This window comes from Notechis scutatus, chromosome 1 (genome assembly GCF_049901735.1).
Source record: "Notechis scutatus isolate UNSWTSFEM ecotype Mainland chromosome 1, rNotScu1.2, whole genome shotgun sequence".
Classification (NCBI taxonomy): Eukaryota; Metazoa; Chordata; class Lepidosauria; order Squamata; family Elapidae; genus Notechis; species Notechis scutatus.
In genome coordinates this window covers 195310154-195334031 of record NC_142009.1, presented here as the reverse complement: position 1 = coordinate 195334031, position 23878 = coordinate 195310154, and the positions used below count along the sequence as shown (strand labels likewise).

At 38.6% G+C, this 23878-nt stretch overlaps 1 protein-coding gene across 12 annotated transcripts in view; it reads right to left on the bottom strand.

Moving 5' to 3' along the window:
- The window catches only part of KCNH7 (potassium voltage-gated channel subfamily H member 7), a 348077-nt gene that overhangs the window by 138499 nt on the left and 185700 nt on the right, over nucleotides 1–23878 (bottom strand). For 7 of the 12 annotated variants that reach the window (XM_087949835.1, XM_087949837.1, XM_087949844.1 and 4 more), the window contains exons 3-5: nucleotides 19022–19177; nucleotides 13829–13861; nucleotides 2485–2913 (exon numbers count right to left, since the gene is read on the bottom strand). In XM_087949835.1, coding sequence (XP_087805961.1) covers nucleotides 2485–2913; nucleotides 13829–13861; nucleotides 19022–19177 — 618 coding nt within the window. Of the gene's footprint in view, nucleotides 1–522; nucleotides 544–2484; nucleotides 2914–13828; nucleotides 13862–19021; nucleotides 19178–23878 lie in introns of all 12 variants that reach the window. The other 5 variants (XM_087949836.1, XM_087949838.1, XM_087949840.1 and 2 more) reach the window with 3 other exon arrangements.

Here is a 23878-nt window from a genome sequence, read left to right as displayed (position 1 = left end):
AGGTATCTGTGTAGGATTGGCAGCACCCACATTCTACCTTCTTCAACAAGCTTACTTGGGTACAATCCAGCCAAAGTTCAAACTTTTAAACCCTCCTGGGGTTTTTGATGGGAGAGAATAAAGCAAATGTTTAACTCTCCCAGTCAAATCATAGGGGTTTAGCAAGATGTGCTGCTCAAATCAGTGATCAAGGAAAAAGCCCCAGAGAAAAGATGGGAACTTTCTTCTGGACAGACAAGTAGAGGATTGCATTGTAGCTACAGTAAGTGAGGCCAATGGCTTTGAAAGAACATACTATGCATCCCTTCACAGCTTCCTCTGAATGGCCATCTATCATTATCCTGAACTGAGAGCAAAGAGAATTGTGATGCATCCATCAAGCAAAAAGAGCAGTAATTCCTGTCATGTGCCCAGCTTCATAAAGGTTAGCATGAATATGATGCATTTGTACAGTTTAAACAGCATGCCAAATAATGTGTCTCTCAAAAGCATCGGACAATAGAGGTGATAAATGTACATTACCTTTGACATTGCGACCATTGTCTGTTATTCAGCAGAATAAAGAAAAGCAAAAGGGGGAAATAAACTCGGTATCCAAAGACTCCAAACTGGTGTTATTTTTTCCCCCTTCATGGTTCCCCAATACATTTTGTGGGAGCCAACATTAATTTGGGTGAACTAGCTAATGTAATGAATGGAAGGCTATTTTTCTCTTTTTAGAATTAAGAACCTCATTCATCTGCTCTTGAACATTTCCCAGAGTGCTCAAAAATGTTTTCAAATTAGCTGGAACAGCCATTTAAATGGAAGTGATATATCTCAGGAGGGGCTGTTCTTTAAATGTGGAGGCCAATTTGACTTAAGAAATTGTAATTGATTAAGCAATTTTCCTGGATTAATCAATAATGGAATGCAGTCAACCAACTGTTCAATTAGTCAAATACGCATTCTAATCCATCAGTTGCATGAAGATGAACAAGAGTTTTATTTGTGAAGCAAGGGATATCTTTCTTTTGAAACAATATGCATGCACGTGGCTGATTCTGACTGACAGGTTGGGCAGACAACTAGTCCCTACAGTTAATACAGTGTCATCTTCCAGATCCAGGAATCGTATCTTCTCTATCATGGCACCTGCTCTCTGGGATGCAATTTTCTATGAAATCTGGGTGGCTTCCACCCTCTAATGGAATGTATATGAGTGATCTTGATGGACGACAGGAAGACATGCTGCCCATGAAACAATCAGATAAAGGAGGGGGTAGTCTACAATCAACTAAAGGTCAAAGGAAGAAACTTGGGAAGGACCCTCAGGCAGCTTAAAATGATGGTGGGAAGTTTGTTAAGGGAGCCTTACAATAAGGTAGAATTAGCTCATCTCGTCATGTTTCCTACTTGGTTTACCCTGGTGGCTTTCTGGAAGATCTTGAAGACCTGGCGATGCTCTCAGGCTCTAGGCTAGGATGGTTGGAGCCAGTGCTGTGTGTATAATATTTGTTTTATGTGTTGAGTACACCTGCATCCATCTTCTGTGTGGTGTGTTATTAGGTGTTCATTTTTGTATTGCCATCTATGTGAGCCCCTTCCCCATGTCAGTTTGGAATCAGGCGGTACCTAAATTGAATGAATGAAAATGCAGGGGTGGGATTCAGCCGGTTTGGGCCGGTTTGGGCCAGTTCGGGTGAACTGGACGTTAAATTGACATCTGGTTTGCCAAAACGGTTGTTGAACCGACCAGCTGGTCCCACCCACCTCTCCCCTCCTGAGAGTCTCCACATACCCCATTTTGGATGCAGGTAAGTGCAGGGTCCGCGTGGAGGCTCTGGGAGGGCAAAAAACCGCTCTCCCCGAAGTCCGGAAATGGGCCTGTTTCCAGTTCCGGAGGACCTCTGGAGCCCAGGGGAGGTCATTTTTGCCCTCCCAGAGGCGCGAGGGAAGCCTCCGGACTCTGGGGAAGGCAAAAAAAATGGCCCACCTATAAGTTCCAGTAGGCCATGCCCACCCAGCAACCAGGCAGAGAACTGCTTGTTGGGATTTTTGAATCCCATCCATGAATGAATGAATGAAATATTTTCTGGAGGAGGGATTCCTCCTGGGTGCATGCTCTGGATGAAGACCTTCTGCATATGAAAATGGCCATTGCAGTCTGAACCATTCTTGTATTAATACCCCCTTTACAATAAACTGCTGCACAAATAATGAGGGAACCCTTATTAGGACTTACAACACAACATGCCTGGACTTATAACACAATATGAAGCATGTTGACTTGGAAATAAGCTTCTCTTTGCACAGGGTCACAAATTATGAACCATAGAGTGCTTAATGTCACCCCAGCTATGGTAGAATTTCCTCTTAGCTCTTAAAGAAAAGAGGCTTCAAAGATCTTGTCCTAGTTGAATAAAAATGGAACACATGTGTCCCAGCCATTCAGTTGACATAATTCATGAATATTGATCACCCTCCCCTTGCCCAATACTGTACCTTCACTAGCATGCCGATCCCTAAACATGTTCTTCGGATGGGCGGTAAATCCTTCTATGTTGTGCACTGAAGATGCTCTCCTTATACTACTAATGCTGTCTCTTGACTGAGCAAGAGTCAACGCTGCACTGGAATGCAGCATATCCGGGTACAGTCGATCCCACTGATGTTTGGGTGATGAATGATCTAGAGGCCCAGATATATTCACTGGAGGTGAACACGTCCTTGGTTGAATGAGTGCCTTGGTGTCATCTCCTTCAGAGGGGCTGCAGCTTTCTTTCGTAGGAGATTTGAAGTGCTTCAGGGCCATGGAGTTGTCTCTGTGTTTCGATGAATCAACAATCACTGCATCAGGATCTTCTTGTGGCAAAGATTGCTTTCTGTAGGATAAAAGACTCAACCCAGGTATCCTGAATCCAAAAAGTTTGCCTAAGTAGGAAAGGTCAGATTTAAGGGGAAAAAAACCAACAGTTAACTATGAAATCACGAGCTGTTGCAAAATATTTGTTCTCTACAGGTAGTCCTCGGCTTACAACAGTTCATTTAGTGACTGTTCAAAGTTACACTGAAAACAGTTGACTTATGGATGTTTTTCACAGTTACGACTTTTTCAGCATCTCCATGATCGTGAGATCAAAATTCAGATGCTTGGAAACTGGTTCATATTTATGACCGCTGATGTGTCCCAAGGTCATGTGATCACCTTTTGTGACCTTCTGACAAGCAAAACCAATGGGGAAGCCAGATTCACTTAACAACCGGGTTACTAATTTATCAATTGCAGTCAGAGGTGGCATTCAGCAGGTTCTGACCAGTTCTGGAGAACCGGTAGCAGAAATTTAGAGTCGCTTGGAGAACCGGCAAATTCCACCTCTGACTGGAGATTTTACAGTATCCTTCTCCTGCCACGCCCCCCAAGCCAGTAGCAAACAGAACCAGTAGCAAAAAAAAATTGAATCCCACCATCGATTGCAGTGACTCACCTAACAATCATGGCAAGAAAGGTTGTAAAATGAGGCAAAATTCACTTAACAAATGTTTCACTTAACAACATAAATTTTGGACTCAACTGTGTTCGTAAGTCGAGGGCTACCTATAATGCCCTTTGTTTACTAGTAAAGAACCCATGCTATTCTGTTGACAATGGCTAGAAATTAATGATTCAATACATGATTCTAGGGCTGCTTCACATTTGAAGGTAAAATGCTATTTTAGATGTTCAAAAGATTGGGGCAGCAATGACAAGTCTAAATAGTTATCTAAATAGGGAACAGACACCCCTCACTTCCAATTTTGCAATGGAGAAGAGTATAAATTTGGGAGCTCACACGTTAGGGAATGGTAGCAATTAAAGAGCTTAACCAGAACCAAAGCAGGCACCCCTTTCTGATTTCTCCTGTCACTTTTTCTAAGCGTGTGTCCAAAACATGACCTGTTTCTTGAGAAAAACACTTATAACTGACATTCGTTTAGATACAGAATGCAGCAACTTTGATTCGTGGGGGAAATATATCCTTGTGGCTTACCACAGTTCCCTTCTTTTCTCTGATTTTAATGGATTTTAAAAAAAAAACTGTTTAAAGCCTTGTATTTATTTAAAAATTATTATCTCTAGATTTTTTTTTTTTATTTTGAAGATTTTCAGGGCCGCTGTGTCTTCTACTACTACTATGGCTCATATCGTGTTTTTGAAGAACTGAAGAGAGAATCCCAGAATGATCAGTTATTCAGAAAAAGTCACCTTTTTTGAGGCTGAGAAAAGAGAGCTCTATTGTTGATTTGGTTTATATTTATATTCATCCATTCTTTTAATGCTGAACCTATCTTTAGGGCAGGGAATTGTCTGCTGACAACTTGAGTCAAGAGTACAATGAAACTGTTTGGAAATATTATGCTTTCAAGCTGAAACACCTTACAATAGTTAATTCAGGAAAAAAATGGCTTGCTCCTTAATAGCAACATCTGAAAGGCATGTGTTTCACATCATGTGTGTTTTCCCTAGATTTAAACATAATGCATAAATTAGGTGTTACTATTTTATCTCAATGAAACCTGGTAGGAGCAGTGTTTTAAATTTCCAGGCACCACCTGCATATTCAATAATGAGGGAGGGGAAAGGGGATGATAGCTAGTTGCCATTATTTCCCAAAGAGAGAAAATATTTGTGATATTCCTCTAAGGTTTTGGTTTGCCTTGCTGAGATTTTTCAAAACAATATGCCTCCAATGTTCTATTGCTCTCTAGCTCAGCTGCCTGAATGCTCTTCTCCCCTATTTCCATGGACATATCCAGCCCAAGATAGTTAATCCAATGACACTCAATCACTGATGGATCTCTCTGGTAAAATGATGCATGCATGAGTGATTTGGGAGGGGAGGAGGGGAAGAAAGTGTTGAAGATAGCACTGCTTGAAAATTGCCGTTGGTTAATTCAAGTCCAAATTGGCTTCCAACATAAATTTATTGCATGCCTTGGAACAACATATCAACTGAAACTTAGTTACATATTTAATTTCACGCACAACTCTGTTAATAGTTCTCAACTCAAACAAGATCTATCTGTCTGCCTGTCTTTCTGTCTACAGTATCTATCTATCTATTTCTAATTTATATAGCCACCTATCTCACCCAAAGTGACCCTGAGCGGCATACAACAAAGTTAAGAACAATGAATAAATGTATAAAATCGTTTATCACTATTAATTATAGTAAAAACATTAAAATTATAAATAAGATAAATAAGAAAATAATAGACATGGGAATGTTAACAATAATGGAGGACATCGCAAGTTATTCATCTTCTTGTTGGCATAACCAGATCTTAATAATAAATTAAAATGTGTTTGAGAAGAAATACACATATAAATATACATTTTGGAAGGGAAAAATCTACAGTTATATATGCATTGTGATAGCAACTTATGAAATGTTCTCCATCTGGAGGCTTGGCTGGTACTTACATGGGTTTTAAGCCTTTAGTCGAGGGTTTAATTGATTGCAACTTAATGAAGTTTTATCTGTTGGTTTAATAGTACAGCTCTGCATTAATGATAGTTTGATGGATTGCCTTAGGATAGTGTTTTATGATTTATGGTAGGTTTTTTTTTTAATGAACTATAGCCTGCCTTGAGATCTGTTAATCCATTGATATCACAGCTTTCTTAAATCTGACATCTTCCAGATATGTTGGATCCATAACTCCTAGAAGTTGCTGATAATGAATTCTGTTAAATTGTAATACCACACATTTGGAAGGCTCCAGGCTAGTAAAGATCCAAATAAACATTTTAAAGGAGTATTAAACTTCCATAAGACTATAACTTCTTGGAAAATATATTTTGGATAAAATGCTAAAGTTACTTTCATAAACATAAGATTAATATTAATGTGGACTGAGTAGATTATGAAAAATGCATATGTATATGCTATATAAATGCTTAAAAATAAGTGAAAAAATAGAGCAGGAAAAATAGAAATATAAAGTACAGTATATTGTTACAACTAGATAACATGAATGGTTTCTCTGTTTCCTCTAGCTAAAAAGACTGATATTGGAACATTGGAAAGATAATTGTGTGACACGATTTATTCAATGGACTGAGGATCTGGTTACAATTGCTGACTATGAGCAGATTGCTTGTAGATGTATGTATGTATGTATGTATGTATGTATGTATGTATGTATGTATTTATTTATTTATTTATTTATTTATTTATTATTTGTCAATTGCTTACAAGATAATAGGTATAAGTAAAAACATAGTTATGAATACATGGATACATATAAGAAAAATAAAATATATATAAAAGAAACAATAGGACAAGGACGGTAGGCACATTGGTGCACTTATGCACGCCCCCTACAGACCTCTTAGGAAAGGGGTGAGGTCAATAGTAGACAGTTTAAGGTTAAAGTTTTTGGGGTTTGGGGAAAAAATCCACAGAGTCAGGTAGAGTATTCCAGACATTGACCACTCTGTTGCTGAAGTCGTATTTCCTGCAATCAAGTTTGGTGCAATTAACCTTGAGTTTGTATCTATTGTTTGCTCTTGTGTTGTTATGATTGAAGATGAAGTATTCATTGACTGGTAGGACATTGCAATGTATGATTTTATATACTATACTTAGATCAGACCAAAGGCGGCATAGTTCTAGGTTTTCTAGGTCTAGAATTTTGAGTCTGGTGGCATCAGGTATTCTTCAATGAGTAGAGGGGTGGAGAACTCTTCTTGTGAAATATTTCTGGACTTTCTCAACTGTGTTAATATCAGATACGTAATGTGGGTTCCAGACTGATGAGCTGTATTCGAGTATTGGTCTAGTAAATGTATCAACTAATACATTTCTAAGTGTTTTAGAAATATATGTATCCATATACACACTTGTACTAGATAAGTATTTGTAACTTTTCACTGTTGTAACAAGATATTTATTTATTTATTTATTTATCTATCTATCTATTTATTTATTTATTATGAATAACTCAAGATGGCAAGCATCTTTACTACTTCTTTCTCTTCTCTTTTGACCACAAGAGTGAGGTAGGTTGGCTATGAGAGAGGGACTGGCCCAAAATTACCCAGCTGGTTTTCATGCTAAGGGTGGGACTAGAACTTTTATTATACTATAATATACAATTAATGCTGATTGATTTTTTTTCTCATTCTGAAATATGGCAACCTATATATATGCACCAATGTATAGGTATGTCTAAAGTACATTTTCCAGGAGCTTACTTGCTCAGGAGGCATTATTAGGTAGAAAAGATTCTCTATTTCAGTTCCTTTGGAAAGGATGACCAGTATGGGAACAATGATTCTGTCTTTTTCCTTGCTCTCCTACTGTTAAAAGTTTTCAAATTGTAGCTGAGCTAATGTCTATATCAGGGCTCCCCAAACTTGGCAACTTTAAGACTTGTGGACTTCAACTCCCAGAATTTCTCAGCCAGCTATGCTATTCTGGGAGTTGAAGTCCACAAGTCTTAAAGTTGCCAAGTTTGGAGACCTCTGGTCTATATAATTCTCTTTCTCCCTGAAACTAAACTGAATATTCTGCAATTAACTGTTTTTAAGAATACCTTTTATTGTTCTGTGCCTTTCAATCTCATCACATGCATCTACAAAACCAGTGAAAGATTTCACTTGAGGGCAACAATAGATATTTACTAAAAATAGCTGTAGGTAAAAATGATTATATTAAAATATTCTATAGCTTTTATAATGCCTTTGAAACTGAACTAAAAAGTACTCAATTACTAGCTAATGACACTGAAGTTTGAACTATGATAGCTCACCACAATCTCTTTCCCACAAAACCGGAACTTTTATGGCTTTTCTCATATTCTTGCAAGGAAAGAGTAGACATCTCCACACATTCTTGTTCTATTTTAGAAATATTCATGGTAGAACAGATGGTATTTTCTGCTTCACTGGTTTAAAACAGTCATGTTAGAGTCTGTTGCTGATCAAGTTGTCTCTTAATTCAGCTGGAAAAGATATGCTTGGAGAGCATCCCTCATTGCTAATATTTTCAGGCACAAAATAAAATAGCAGCAGCAACATATGACTATTTTTGCCAGTTTTTTTTTTTTTAAACAAGACATAAATTGTTCCAAATTTTTGGTTGCCTGTTTTATTTTAAGGAGATATTTTTTGAAAACAAGTTATTCATGTGTGACGTACTGACAATTAGCAACTGGACTGGTTTCCTGCCTTTTCATACAATATGAACAGTATTTCATATTGCTGGAAATGAAGTAGATAGAACACAGATTACAAAGATAGTCCCGCATGTTACTGGATTCTCTATGCCTGTGTGCATGTATGTATGAGAAAAAGAGGTAAAGAGAAGCCTTTTATTTGGATCAACTGCTATGGATTGCACAAGAAACAGCAAAAACAATCCCATTCCAAGCAACACTTAATTAACCTGTTAATCTCCTTTTAAAAACATATTTGTTCTTGAGCTGTGATGGTGAACCTATGCCCACGAGTACCGGAAGTGGCATGCTGAGCCATCTCTCCGAGCATGCCAGACATCACCTGTTGCTCTTCCTGGTTCCAATGCGCAGTGTGCATGTGCACACTGGCCAGCTGGTTTTGATGCACACATGTGCATTAGAAACTGGAACACCAGGTGGCCAGCGTGCATGTGCACGCTGGGAAGGTAAGCTTCCGGTTTCCAGTGCTCATGCATGCATGCACGCCTAAAACTGGAAGAGCAGCTCTGTGAGTGTGTGTGTGCGTGCACTCCTGTTTCAGCACTCGGTGCTGAAAAGGTTAGCCACTACTGTTCTAAAGGGTTTTAATTTCTTATTTTTCTGCCTGCGGTTAGCAAATGATGCTGGATTTGATAAACGAATGAAAAAAAATGATAGCAATTAGGGCTAAATGGCATTTTCATATTCACAGAGAACGTGACTCAATACCATTTTCTGGAATATAAAAGGATAGAGAACAAGTTCCATGGAACAGGAAACATAGCAAATGACAAGGGGTGCTGGGAGATGTAGTTCAGGATCAGCTAGAAGGGCACAAAGAAGCATCTGGTTGGCCATAGTAGAAATACAGATGTGGTTGAAACTTCATCCATTCCTGATTTTTCAGAGGTTTTTCATAATACCTGGTATTTTTCATTACCAGAGTATCTATCTTAATATGTGTCAGCTCTGGAATTCATCGCTGCCACATTTTTGAAAAGGTGGGTGATGTTACTGAATAGTTCTTAGAGGGAAATATCTAGGTGATAGTTCAAGGTTACTGAGAGTAGTGTAGTAGAAATTTCAACTGAAGAGTAATTGGTTCACGTGATCAATGAGGTGTAGAAAAGTGGGTGGGGGTAAGTTGAATTGTGTGAAAGTCTGGGGGGATGATTTCAGTTCTGAAATTCAACAGATGTTACCAGTAGCTGGATTAATAAAGCACTTTGAGAAATGTCCGTCTGGGAGTTACTAATTAATTTGGGAGTTTGCTGGAATGCTGACATTATTTCAGAACTCCCGAATTGCAGGGTTTTCTCTGCTAACTTAATGTAACATTTGCCATCCTGCAATCCTGCATAAAAATGTTACTTCTGAATCTGATAAAACCTACTTGGAAGAGCAGGTGTCTGCATAAATCAGAAGAAGCAAAGTGTCATAAACAAATTTAGGATTTTTTTTTAACACGTTCATTTAGTACAAATTCAGGGAATCAAGGGAATACTTTTCTTCTCTTTGCTTCTTCTATTAGTCCAGTGCCATCCCTACACAGTAAGGGAGAGGAATATCTCCCCAATTCTTCAAATGATAAAATATGAAATATGCCTAAAAAGAATACTGTTTCTCAGCTGGATATGTTCAACACTTCAAAAGCGATAAACCTGTCAAATATTCTTGATGTTTTGCAAGATGGGAAGTAAATAGGAACATCTTTTCAACCCATTGGCTGCATTTGTTTTGCAAAGCTATTTTGCCATTATTATTCTTTTAAGTTAATATCTTTTTTTCTTTATATCCAGAAAACCTTTTATTATAGGTTGATCTGTATGATATATAGTTAAACTAACTAAACTCCTATACAATATGTTTATGATGAGGTAATTACTGAATAAGGAATATTCAGGGATCTGTGGGGGCCTATCCTCCAAATTTTAAGAGATAGAGAGAGGCTGCCCTGTATAAAACGAAGCTTTTCATGTCCTTGGCCCTTGGGTAACCAAGTATGTTGATATAACTTCTAAACTTGTCCACGGAGATTCTCAGTCTTCCAGGTCATGGTTATCCCAAAGGTGCTTTTTTATTTTAAACAGCAACTGGACTTTCTTGATTTTTCTTGCAGATATTTTGCTTCTCCTCTAAGAAGCTTATTTAGTTCTGACTAACTGGTGAGGAAGGAAAGATTTATATTCTTTCCAGGCAGCCAGTCCATGACTCTCAAAGTGTTAAGGACTGGCTGACTGCAAAAGGGTATAAATCCTTCCTTCTCTTCCCTTCCTTGTTAGAACTGAAGAAACTTCTCAGAGGAGAAACAAAATGTCTTCAAGAAAAATCAAGAAAGTTCAGTTGCCATTTGGAAAAAAAAAAGCACCTTTGGGATAACTTCTACACTTGGACACTGTATAAAAAAGAAAGCAATCCACTGAAAAATAGCCCAGGATCACTTTATACAATCAATGCATCTGAAAAAAATATTTATTTATTTGATTTTTTTTCATTCTGCCTTTATTATCTTATAAATAACTGAGGGTGAACATACCTAGTACTCCTTTTTGCTGCTCTTCACCCCATAATTGCAACCCTGTGAGGTGGGATGGGCTGATAAAGAATGACTGATCCAAAATCACCCAAGCTGGATTTTATGCCTAAAACTGGATTAGAACTCACAGTCTCCTGGTTTCTAGGCCAGCACCTCTGGTTAAGGAAACATTGCCCATGGTGTTGTTTTTTTCAGGAGATATTGGATGAAACATTCTTCATAGTTTTATTTCAAACCTTACCAATCTGCCCTTCTGGAGGCAGTAAATCTGCAACAGGAGTTTAGTATCACGGTACATTGGATGTGATCTGGCCTTGTTTTCTGGGAAAAGTGCTGAAACATCTATCAACATAGACCTGAAGGAAACGGAACACTCTGGCGTTTTCCAGAACATTCCATCTCATAATGATACACTGAGCACATCCTATTCTTTCACATATTTTATTTTTAATTGGAGTTGCTAAGGTCTGATCCTGTAAAGTTGTACGTTGAAAAGTAACAAGTAACTGACAAACCAAATGTAAATCTTCTGCTAGATTGTCATAGTATTATATTTGCTCTTTCGGATTCACTGACAACATTTCTTGGGATAAAATGTAATCTGTGAACTTTTCCTGTGAAGTTTAATTGGACTGATGTCTTGTAAGTGACAGGCTCATGTTATGCTATGAATCAACAGGGTGCAAGAAGGTGTGTAAAATCTTGTCAATCTAATTTATTCGGTAACAATAGATATCCTTGTGAATATGGAACACATCAATTGTGCCCATCCCACATGATCAGTGTCCTGTTGGGAAAGTGCAAAACAGATGGAGAAAATCAAAGTGATTCTGTCTGTGTCACTGGGACCGTTACTCATGCATAGAGAACGGTCCATAGAAAAATATGGGAGGAAAGAATCCCTCACACATGTGGTTTAATGAAAATGTGCAGAGACAATTAAATAAAAGCCGGTTAGGAAGCTATTTCTAGCATAACTGAGCCATCAAACAGCATCTCTAGTTGGTGGGTATTTAATTCATAATTGTAATTCTAACTGATGGTGTGATGAGATACAAGGGTAGGGTACCAATAATCGTTGCCTGTGAAGAAATAGCTTTTTACTAAGCCATGTCAAATAGCTCCTGATGGCACTTTTGAGGGATAAAATGAACACAGTTGCATCAAGGGTGTCTAATCTTAATATGCAGATCGGACTATCCAGTCAGGCATAGGAGAAATGGAAGGTAGGAGGATTGTGACTGGAAAAATCCATGTAGCAGTTCCTTATAGCTTTAAAGGACTAGAAGGAAATGGAGAAATGACTCAGAACGAAGAGTGTAGGCAGATGATCCAACACTTTTACATTTTATTTGATTATTCACATAAAAAGAGCTTCCAATATTTATGGTCTTGGAATCACTGCATCTTTGTGTTAACCTGAGATAAAGGTTACATGGACACATACTATAAAGCTAGGATTTTATTATGGTTTGGTAATTTGTTCAGCAGGTAATTGTTTTCTCCCTTTCTTCTACCAGGACCCAGATTTTGGACAGCACAAAAATCAAATAAAGAGTGAACTAGAAATAAGATACAACAATAAAGTCTGTTGATATTGTAGTTCATAAGCCAGAAAGCCATGGTTCAAAATGGCAGGAAATTTAACCAAAATTCTGAGCCCAAAAATACATTATAACTTTGAGTTATGAGCAAACCAGATTCAAAACATATCTCAGGCTAAGCTCCATATGTCCTCTTGTGCTAGACAGTAGTTAACATTCAAGGATTAATTTGTAGTGATTCAGATGCACAGATCGATTGAGTGAAGTTATATTGAGACTGATAATTCAGATTAGTGTATGATGATGTTTTTATTAGTTCAGCAAGCAAGCAAGGCTTTTTTGATTTATGATCGACAACACTGAAGGAAGCTCTGCCTAAGTCAGTGCTTCTCAACCTTGGCAGATTTAAAATGTGTGCTCCCCAACTCCCAGAATTCCTTCAGCCGGCATAAGGTAGGGAAACTCTTACTTTTGGTTTTTTGTTGCTGAATTTCAGTATCAATAAAAGAGAATATGAAATATCTATTAAACTTCTCCCTATTGTGGATGAAGGATATGTTTGATGAGGGAATCACTCAGCACTGATGCTCCAGATGACAATAGAAAGGTCTTCAGATCCAATCAATATTTAGAAACAATATTCAGAAAGCTGAATATTTATGTAGCCTGCTCTGTTAGCAGTGTTCCCTGGATGGATGGATGGTTGGGGCCTTACACCTGCAAATGGCGATAGGAAGAGCCCCTGAGGGAAGTTTTTTTTTTTCCTGGGAGATATAGCCCCCAAGTGGGGGAGTAAGAGGAAGTTTCAGGGAGCTGAGGTAAAACAGGATTCAGAGGGACGGGAAAGGACAAACTGTTAAGAAAGAGACTGCACTCCTTCAGAAAGAAAGAGATATTATGAGATTGCCACTCCAGGGAAAGAGTCTGCATCTTGCATTCTGGATGCCATGAGAGGGAGACTGGATAGGCCTCTTGCTGGGCCTGATGTTAACAATAGCATGTAGACTTATATATTGCTTCACCCTCTCTAAGTGGTTTACAGAGTCAATACATTGCCACCAACAATCTGGGCCCTCATTTTAGCGACCTCGGAAGGATGGAAGGCTGAGTCAACCTTGAGCTGGTCAGGATTGAACTCCTGGCAGTGGGCAGAGTTAGCCTGCAATACTGCATTCTAACCACTGTGCCACCATGGGTCATAATGAGGCTTAGGGTTAATGAGGCAACAGGATTGGTGAGGGGCCATTTGGTCTGAAAGGACAGCTGTGGGGACATTTTGCTCACCGGTTCAATGTTTGATATTATTGTGATGCTTAATTTGATGTGATTTTTATCTTAACAGTTGTCATTTTAATTAGAGCCCGTAATTCCCTCCAAGGGAGGGTGTTGGTATGCTTGGGCTAGGTGGGTTGGTCACCTGGGAAAGGGCTTAGAAGAAGAGCCCGATTGCCAGTGGCCCTTTTGGGGGGAAGTGCTACACTTAGGATATCAGAGAGTTGAACTTTGCGACTCAAGTAAAATAAATGAAGGAAACAAGTGCAAACCGTATTTCAGTAGACAGAATTACCTGATGAAGCTCCTCTTGAAAGGCTGTTACCATCTGAAATACAAGTAAAACTGCACTTACAGATAGCATTTGATTACTTCTTTTAAACCATTAAGTTAATAAGAAGACAGTCTGAGGCTAGCCTTTAAGGCATGAAATAGCATGACACACACACACAAGAACATTTGTCTCAATATGGCTACAGATTCATCAAATAGCGGTGTATTAAGTTGTTTTCAGAATCAAACAGCTGAATGCTTTGCCGATTTAGGTTGGATGCAGAAAGCCTCTGGACAGAAGAGAATGGTTGATAATGTAAGCCAAGTCGATCCCTTTGGCACTGCTAGATCCAGAACCCAGATTGTACAGATCAGAAAAAAAAAACTCTTGTTGCTAGGAATTATGCGCAAAGCCATTCATCATCATTGTTTTCTAACAGGAGAAGATTTGATTTTACAATAATTCAGACAAAGCTTTCTAAAAACTCTGTTGCTCAGAGGGACAGGGATGGCAAAATGACTCGAGATGAACTGGGAGGAAGCAAATCAGCAATATAACAGAGGTAAATATTTGGATTGTTGAGGGGACGTAAATTCACTCAATTAATCTATGCATCTGAATTACTGCCAATCATTATTTGATGAGTGTTAACTAATAAGCCGCACTAGACTAGAACCGGGAGGCTTAGTTTCAAATCTTTGGTCACATATTAAAATCAGTAGGTGATCAGTGTCACATGATTTCTCACAATAAACAGCATTTGTGTTATCTAAGGAGGGGGAGGGGGAGGCCTTTCAGACCGATAGCACCTTTTGCACATTGGATAAGATTTAAGACTGTAGGATATCTAAGAGTCACTTCTAGATTGCATGGTAGAATCAATAGATTTGGTGAGAGTTGGGCCACTCTTGTGCCCATATCTTTAGGTCGTATGGCCAGAACCATGGTGACAGGAGGGAGGGTGACCTTTGATTCTAGTTTGGGGCTCTAGCAATGGGTCATGGCAGGAGAAGGTTTAAGGCCCAGTCCAGCTGCATTGACAGTATTGTGGCATGACCTTGGCTCATGCTACCCAGGAAGATTATTTTTTTCTCCCCAGCTGGCTAGTGAATGATTATGCAGCCACTAATAAAGATTCCCTGTAAAAAATTTGGATGCAGATCTTATCTCTTGTAACCAATAAAATTGGGGCCAATATTTTCACACTTGCTAGCAACTGTTTTATTTGCTTTAGCCTTATTTTGCTTCTGTGTTTTGGTCCAGTTCACAATACTCAACACCACGGGGAAAAAGGGTTGGAGATAGATAATCAATACATATCCAAAGGGCAACACATGTCACATTCCACTTACAGGTGGAGATTTGAGAACCTGAGGCACCCCTAACCAGACAGGCCTTTGAAGCCAGATATATGTTCAATTTTAGAATCAATCATAACATGAGATGGAGGCAGATTAATTAATTACAGGTTATTTTGATGTAAAGCTCAGATCTGTTAGGCCAAGTACTATGCTAAATAATAAAAGGGACCAAGTAAGCAAAATATTAATAAAATAATATTTTGCCACATAAGGTTCACAAAGTTTTATAATATTGTGTTCTACACCCTTTTATATAACTTTTGGAGTAACTAAGAATATCTATTGTCAAGATTATTTATGAATATGTTAAATGTATTGTTGCAACATTTCTCACACTTTTTTTCTATTCCAGAACTCTCTTTCTTACAAAGCATATTCATATGCTCTGTAATCAAAAGCGAACAATACTTGGATTTAGAGAAATGTTTTTCTGGGCAGGATTTGTAACTAAATAAACAAAGCAAGGATAGGAATGAGCTACTCATGACTTCAGAAAAATGTATCAGCCAGCAACTGCCTTATTTCTTCCTCCATGATTCTTCAGTAGTCAGTGTTTACTGCAGAACATATGACTAAATAATTAATTGTGTTCACCTTTTCAATCTGTAAAATGATAAAGTCTAATATCTAACACAGGTTTATCAAAGTAAAGAATGTAATGAACTTCTGGAAAAGGAAATCTTTTTAAAAAAGTTTGGGCCACAATTAAAACAGATCATCTAAGTTCAGTCATCTGTATAGTGCTGCATAGTTTTGCTTTGATATTGGCTTAAACCATATGGAAATGTGAAAAAAGAGGTGAAGCAAAAAAATAAATAAATACATAAATAAAAGTAAATCTACATTTGCAAAACCAAGATTGTAATTGTGACATTATGAAGTGGTTTATAATGAAATTGTCAAAAGATTCATATCTCAGTGAAGAATTATGATTTTTCTCTCAGTAACTTTTTGGTCTGGCATTCATTTTTTAGTACATGAGTTGTCTGATTATAATTGCTTTTTGAGTTAGATCTGTCTATAGCTATATAAGGGTTGTCAGATGTTTGTCTCTCCTTCCCTCTTCCAACTCTGCTTGGGTAATTTTCATTTAACATTTTTGCAAGATCGAAGAGTTATTTGTCTTTGTGTTTATATATTACACAAGATACCAGTTAATCTCTGCTTTCCTATAGTTTCACAAACGTTTTCTTCAAATATTGTCCTCAACTGTGTATCCAAAAGGAACACATCATAATCAAGGTAGTCAGATGCAAAATGGACAGCAAGACTGACCAGGCCATTAAAATGCCATATCCTCACTAGCTGAAGCTCTAAATCAGGGGTGTCCAACCATGGCAACTTTAAGACTTGTGGACTTCAAATCCCAGAATTCTGAGAGATGAAATCCACAAGTCCTAATCTTGTCAAGATGGTTTGATAACTGTATTAGCTCATTATCAGTGTTCTGGACTGTTGAATTTGGTGTCAGAGTAGTTGCCTGAGGTTGTGTATAGCAATGGAAAAGTTAACTAGATAATTAAAAACTAGTAAAGAAGTAGCGAATATACAAGAAATGTTCTAGCTAGGAAATTTGAGGGACAAGATAGTTTAAAAGATTTTAATTTTATTACTGTATCAAATATTATGTAGACATATCATTGTATTCCTGTTCAAAGTTAAGATTCCAAAAGCTTATACAACTATTTCTATACTTTAGGACAAAACTCAGGGTCAGAAATATACAAGCTGAATGCTAACTGCCACATACAGTCCCCAGTTTCCTTTGGTCATTATCTGATGGTGGCCACTGAAAACTGATGAAACAGCTTCCCTCCATTTTGTTGCCATTTCCCCTAAATTAATACATTTGTTGGAAAGGTAAGATTTTCTGCCTCCCCCATTTTTGTCCTAAAAGTAGTGATCTCCAGGTTCAGGCTACACCAAAGGGAATTCTAAATTGTGTAAGATGTTTTGCTATACTCTAAATTTCTTGGTTCGCTAAGCTAAGACATTTATGTAAGCCACACTATAGAGACCTGCTCCAGTAAGCAGAACAATGGAATTGCTATTTTAATTTCCTCTTCCTGTCCTATAGCTCAAATGATACACACACACACACACACACACACACACACACAGAGAGAGAGAGAGAGAGAGAGAGAGAGAGAGAGAGAGAGAGATTCTATATGTAGATTGACTTCAATTCAAAATCAACAATGCTGCATTGGAGCATATGTAGATAAATGTTATGGCTTAATTATACTGGGTAACTATGGCACCAATGTGTGTATTGACTTGGTGTCTTTGCCCATCTGACTTTTTGTTTGTTTTGTGACTGGCCATAAACCTGCTGGGAAACCCTTCTGATGCAGCCATAATATCTACAATGTGATCTCATCGTTCCAAATAGGTCTAGTATCTGATACCCAGATATGTAATTCTGCTCATTTTCTGTTCAAGAGAAAAATCTTGAAATGTAGCCCTTACCGCACAATCCTTCCTTTTGGCTGTTTGCCTTCGTGAAACAATTGCAGATCCCCACCCCCAGGGGTGAAATTCAATTTTTTCCCCCTACCGGCTCTGTGGGCGTGGCTGTGGGCATGGCTTGGTATACTTGGCATAATAGTAATAGCAACCAGGGGCGATTTTTTACCGATTCAAATAATCCATACCCATCCATACCCATGAGCTGAGGTGATTGAATTTCATCTCTGCCCCTCCTCCCTTTGTTCGTAATTCTTTTTAATTGGTTAACCTTTTGTCACTTACTACCTCATTCCTAAAAACAAAACAAAACAACCTCCCACTGGAATCTGTGGAAATGCCAGTACACATTAATTCATCAGGAGGCATCAGGCTGCCTGTTTCTGAAATGGAGAAAAAGGAGGGAGATTCAGGATGCTAGGGGCTTTTTCTTCTTTCTTTTTGAGTAGAACAGCAGCTCCAGGCAGATGGAGAATCTTTCCTGCTGATCCTCCCAAGTGAAAGATAAAACTGCAGCTATTTGAATCACATAATGAAAGAAGCCCACAGTCTCTAGCCAGAAGCATAATATCTTGTGTTCCCAGAGGCTGGGTAGTAGAGAAGGGTTGTGGCAGTTCTGGAATCACACAGAAATCAAGTAGCATAACTAATACGATTGGTTAAAGACCAGGATATACTAAAGCATTATATCCCTAGGATAAGATTAGGGTTTTTGTTGTTGTTGCTGTTCTTGCTTATATCAGTCACAAAAACTACAGCTCTTAGCTTCCTCTTCTCACCCCATCATATAGAATTTGGATATGAAAAAAAAACCTAGCTCTTTGGATGTTGTGGCCATGTCTCTATCCCTCTGAATTGTCCTAATTTGGATTTTGTTTCATTTGGAGGCAAAGCTGTCCCCACTTTGAACTGGTTAACACATTTTACCACCACCACCCGAATAGAATTCATTAAGCTATCATAAAAATGAACGTTCCAGAATTTGAAGCTTAAAATTATATGTGAATCTGTATGAAAGCATGATTAATACCTATTAAGATATTGGCAGTTGTTTATATGTCAGCATCGACCATTGGGTCACAAAAGAACAGCAACGACTGAACAATTAAACAACAATAATCATTTTTAATTTATGGCACATATTTTTCAAGTGGAAACATAATAATTGAACCCAGGAATTGTTAACAAAAGCATCTGCTTCTCCATAAGCTATGCTCATTCCATTCCATAGATTTTTCTTTCCAATGTATGTGTTATGATCATTACTCAATTCCAACAGAATAACAAGAGTTGGAAAGGACCTTAGAGGTCTTCTAGTTCAACCCCCTCCTCAAGAATTCTACTTCTCTTACCCAGAGATACCCACAATAAAGATACGTATACTTACGGTTTGTAACTTTGGCTGTTAGTATCTGGCTGAATTTCTCTGGAGACTCCACATTTTCTTCATCGGTTACATTTTCAAAGCAAATAATAAACATCATAGCCACTCCTTCTTGATTTTTCACTGGGATGATGTGAGTGTTACAAATGAAGGTAGACCCTAGAAAGAAGAGGGAAAAACATAAACAAAAGTTTCTATGGAAGTAATTCCATTCCAATTATGGTACTTTCCTAAAAAAGATTCCAAAATGGTCACCAATCAGAGAAATACAGGCATGCCTGTTTTATTGTGAGTACCCTCTGACAATTCAAGCATAGTGTGCTCCATTCCAGAACATTTGCATTGTGGCTTCTCCCTCAATTGTGTTTTGTGCACCACAAAAGCTTTGGACACATGTATAGAATCCCACCAGGGAAGAAACTCAGTAGCAACCACTAAGTGAAATGTATTTTATCTTTAGACCCATACAAACGATTAAGAATTTTATTTATGGCAATGCCACAAATGAAGCCCTTTTGGTCCCCAAAGCACTGAGGCAAACACGGTTTTCCAAAGGCTTATAAACGGTCATATGAAAGGTTTTTCCTGGTCATTTGCACAGGGGTTTGTTTATATGCACAGAATCTTCCGGGATTGCTACCAAAATAAACCATGTTAGGAATCAAGTGTGGGATCTTGATGACCCTTCAGCTAAAGCCAGGATGGTAAAAAAATGTAAGACTGTATTCAATTCGATAAAAACTGCAGTATTTGTTTGACCAGTATGTTCAATCCCGGGCTGTCACTCTCTTTCTCTGTGCATACACACACACACACACACACACACACACACACACACACACACACACGTAGACTGTTTTGCCTAGAAGCAGAAACTTGGGAACTTACAAGTGCCGGTTCGTCCTCCACAAACTTCTGGCAAGTCCTAACTGAGGTTACTTAGTTTGCCCATCCCCACAAACCCTCCTCCCACAAAACCATGGCAGCAATTGTCCCTCTGGCTCAGCAAACTGGTTTAAGTTATGTTTTTGTTGGTGCAGCCTATGAAAGCAATTTCAGAGAACCTGCCACTATGTTCACATCCCTTGCACGGAAAACATGCAGAAAGCATCACTGAAACGGCACAAAAATAGATGTGGAAAAAAAATGCCCTTTGGTTTTGGAAGTCCAGCGCATACACTGAAGTCAGCAAAAAGGGCACTTTTCTGTACCATTTATATTTAGCTTGCTTTATATATATATATATATATTTAGCTTTTAAAAATAGATACATAATCATCTGAAATCTGGCATTTTTTTCTTCCCCCTCCAGAACCTGCTACTTATTTAATTATTTACAGTACAGTAACTTTTAAGACTCCTCCTCTGCCTGGGAGTCTAGACTGCTACTCAGAGTAAAAACCAAGTAACAGCTGTAAAGCCTGTGGATTACTAACATCAGAATAAAACCCTTAGAGCACTGCAGCAAAAATGAGGCAGACAGTCTGCTGTATGATGACATCCCATTAACTGCACAAGGAATCATCTACACTGTTGACTTGGCTACTTTTTCCACCTCCACCTTTTGGCCTCCAGCTGCTTCATGGTGACCCATCCTGGATGTTAATTCCTCCAGGGGAGGTCTTTCTAATGATAGCTTCCCAATGGCATGGCCCACTGGTTAGTCACCTGGAAAAAGGTCTTCTTCTGCATGGTTCCTGAAATGTCGAGGGCCCTCTTTTAGATCTGAAGTTGCTTTGACATTTCTCTGCTTTTAGGAAGGGGGTCAAGATAGACCTTTATTTTTAGCCTTCCAACATGGCTTCTTCACCCCTTGCTCCTTGTCAGTATTGGATTAGGCTCATACAGTACAATGTTTCTAAATGTATTTTTCACCCTTTTGTTTTTATGTTTCTCTTCCTATGTTTAGTCACCTTGAGTCCCACACTTTGATGGGAGTTATAGTTCAATATATCATCTGCAGGGTGTCAACTTTGGAAGGCTGCAGCACTCTAAGCATATATCACGAAATAAAATGTATATTGTTTCCCCTGTTGCGTGTCATTTTACGACGGCACAAGCTACGCATAAAGACCGACAGGTCTTGCCTTTCAAATGTTGTAGCTGCGGCTTCAATCCATTTAATAAAACAGTTAAACTGTGACACTTGCCACGGTTTCCATGGGAACAAACAGGATGACTTTAGTAAACAGAAAATAAGCAATTTAAGACTCTTCCATCTGGGATAAAAATAGAAATGCTGCAGGCTGCGTGCTGAAATTGAGACTGGTTAATCAGAATATTGGAAGAGAGACTAGACAGACCCATTATGCTTTTAGTTCATTAACAAAAATAAATATTGACTTTAAAAGACTTCAAAACGATATTTCCTGATTTACTGGAAAAGGCAGTTGCACCACGTAGTTTGGGAATGTTTGACATGTTTTGCATCAAGGTTTATTACATAGTGACATGCAGACTGCTTAGCCTCTGATGCCAGGGAGGGAGAGAGGGAGGGGAAAGGAAATGAGATACATACTTAAGAGCACAATGTGGAATCAGTTGCAATAGGCTTTGGAAATGGAGGATTTTGCTCATGCGATCCAAGATTGGCACTATTTTGGCAGGACATCATGCTGGGAGCCTGCAGTTTCCCTCTTGGTTTTTAAATCCATGGCTAAATTTGGAAGGCAAAGCCACTCAAGCTTGTTCTAACTCTCCTTTATCTGTTGTGGTTGTCTGGCAGCAGGTGTGGATGGCTGAGGTCTCGAAGAATGAGGACTTGGATGAGGGGCCTGCGTGTGATGCAGGGATGGGGCCAGGACTATCAGAGAGTGGAGTGCTGCCTTTGGAGCTTGTGGAGGCTGGCAGCAGTGATGCAGAAGACCCTGAGGAGCCTGTGCCCAGTGCACGTACATGCAGGGCTGCTCGAAGGAAAGAGCAGCTGCAGCAGCATGGGCGACTTGGGAGTAAGGCTGCAAGGTGATGGCCCCTCCCTTAAGGGATAAAAGCCAGCCCTCAGAGGTGGGATTCTTTGCAGGAAGCAAAGAAGTTCTTGCACTTCAAGTCTTGTGGAAGTTCGGACTATCCTGGTTTGTGTTTGGAGACTTTTGGTTTTGATTATTTCCTTGCAATTTAATCGAGTGTTCTTGGCAGCCTTGCACAACCTTGGCAAGGCTTGTTCTTATCTGGGACAATTAGTTTTTAATAGCGTTTTACTGTGAATAAACAGAATTCACAGAGAAGCATTAAAAAGATTTTGCTTTTATCTCTGTTTGGTGTTGGTTTGCTTTGAACGAAGCTTGGGTCAGAACATTATCCCAGGGCTGATCTTCTCATCTTCCTTCTGGATTATGCTATATGACATCTGGAGTTCTGCTTATTGCAGCTGGTTATAGTTCAATACATCTGCTGGGTGTCAACTTGGGAAGGCTTATGCACGATCAAAAAAGGGGAGAAAAGTTTGCATGAAAATTGTACGTATCGACTCATCTGGCTTGATGTAATATTGGTATGATGGCCATCACAGAAACGGGAAAATCAGATGGGTCTAAGGTATTGGATCAATTATCCCGTGTAATTGATAGGCAACTTTAAGAATGCTTTTTAACTAGGCACAGCGTATCTGGGTTGCAAAATCCCAAGTGACTCCCAGAAGGCTTACACGTTTCTGATGGAATGTTATCTTTTGAGTTGGGCTGGAAAGAACGACTTCCCAAAAGGGAGAGAATTATCCTTTGGCTCGGCTTACGGCTCCACCCAGCATCCACAGTTCTGCAAATGGGATGTTTTAAAGTAATGGAAGGATAAAATGAATCAATTCATGAATTTGGGCATCATCACGTTACCAATATGGAATTCATTATGTAGAAATCCTACCATTAAAGTAATACACTTCTTACATTTATTTCTCTTTGTTTTTCCTCCTCATCATTTCAACATTTAAAAGATTCCAATGTCCACTTCTGAAGTTAAAGCTTTTAATTGAAGTCTGAAATTACTCTTGGCCTATCTTGCATTATGCGATGTAATCTTAAATACATTCTTCCAAACTATTTCATCAAACCACAACTCTGCTAAAGAAATTATCATTTTCAGCTTGCCACTCCCTGCATGACAGTCTAATGTCACAGCAATTTTTCTATGTTCCAACAGATGGTTTTAGATGTGACTAGAGAAAAAAAAATAGAAAAGTTTTTTTTATAGTACAAGACCTTGAGGGTACCATAACTAAATTAATTTGAAACTGAACATGAAGAATCCAGATTTACAGTTATCTACCTAATCGGGAATATGCAAAACTTTTAAAATTCAAACCAAAAATCTGGTTTTGAATATGAAACATCTTGTTTTGGGTGGTGTGCTTGGCACTCAAAAGAGGCTTTTGCGTTCAGATTGGGCCATTGACTTCAGAACATGTTGCTTTGAATTTGAAGTGATTTGAATACAAAACAGTTTGCAGTTTGTCTGGATTACCTATGAAGAAATTCTGCTTGGTGTCAGACTGACAGTCAAGCTCAGGCAAAATTCAATGAAAAATAAATCCACTGATCATCAGGGGTAAAACTCAGATTAAGGCATCATCAGGAATTATCTCCTTCTTAACCCCAGTTCTGAAAAGGGTTGGCCATGGACTTTCTGATAATCTCCCATCCAAATACTAACCAGGCTTGAATCTACTTAGCTTTTAGCAGATCATGAATAGCTGATTAGATGTAACCACATACTATGGCAAGATGTACCAATTGCAATAGCATTTAGACTTATATCCAGCTTCATAATGCTTTACAGCTTTCTCAAAATAGTTTACAGAGTCAGCACATTTTCCCCAACAATCTGGATCCTCATTTTACCAACCTCGGAAGGACGGAAGCCTGAGTC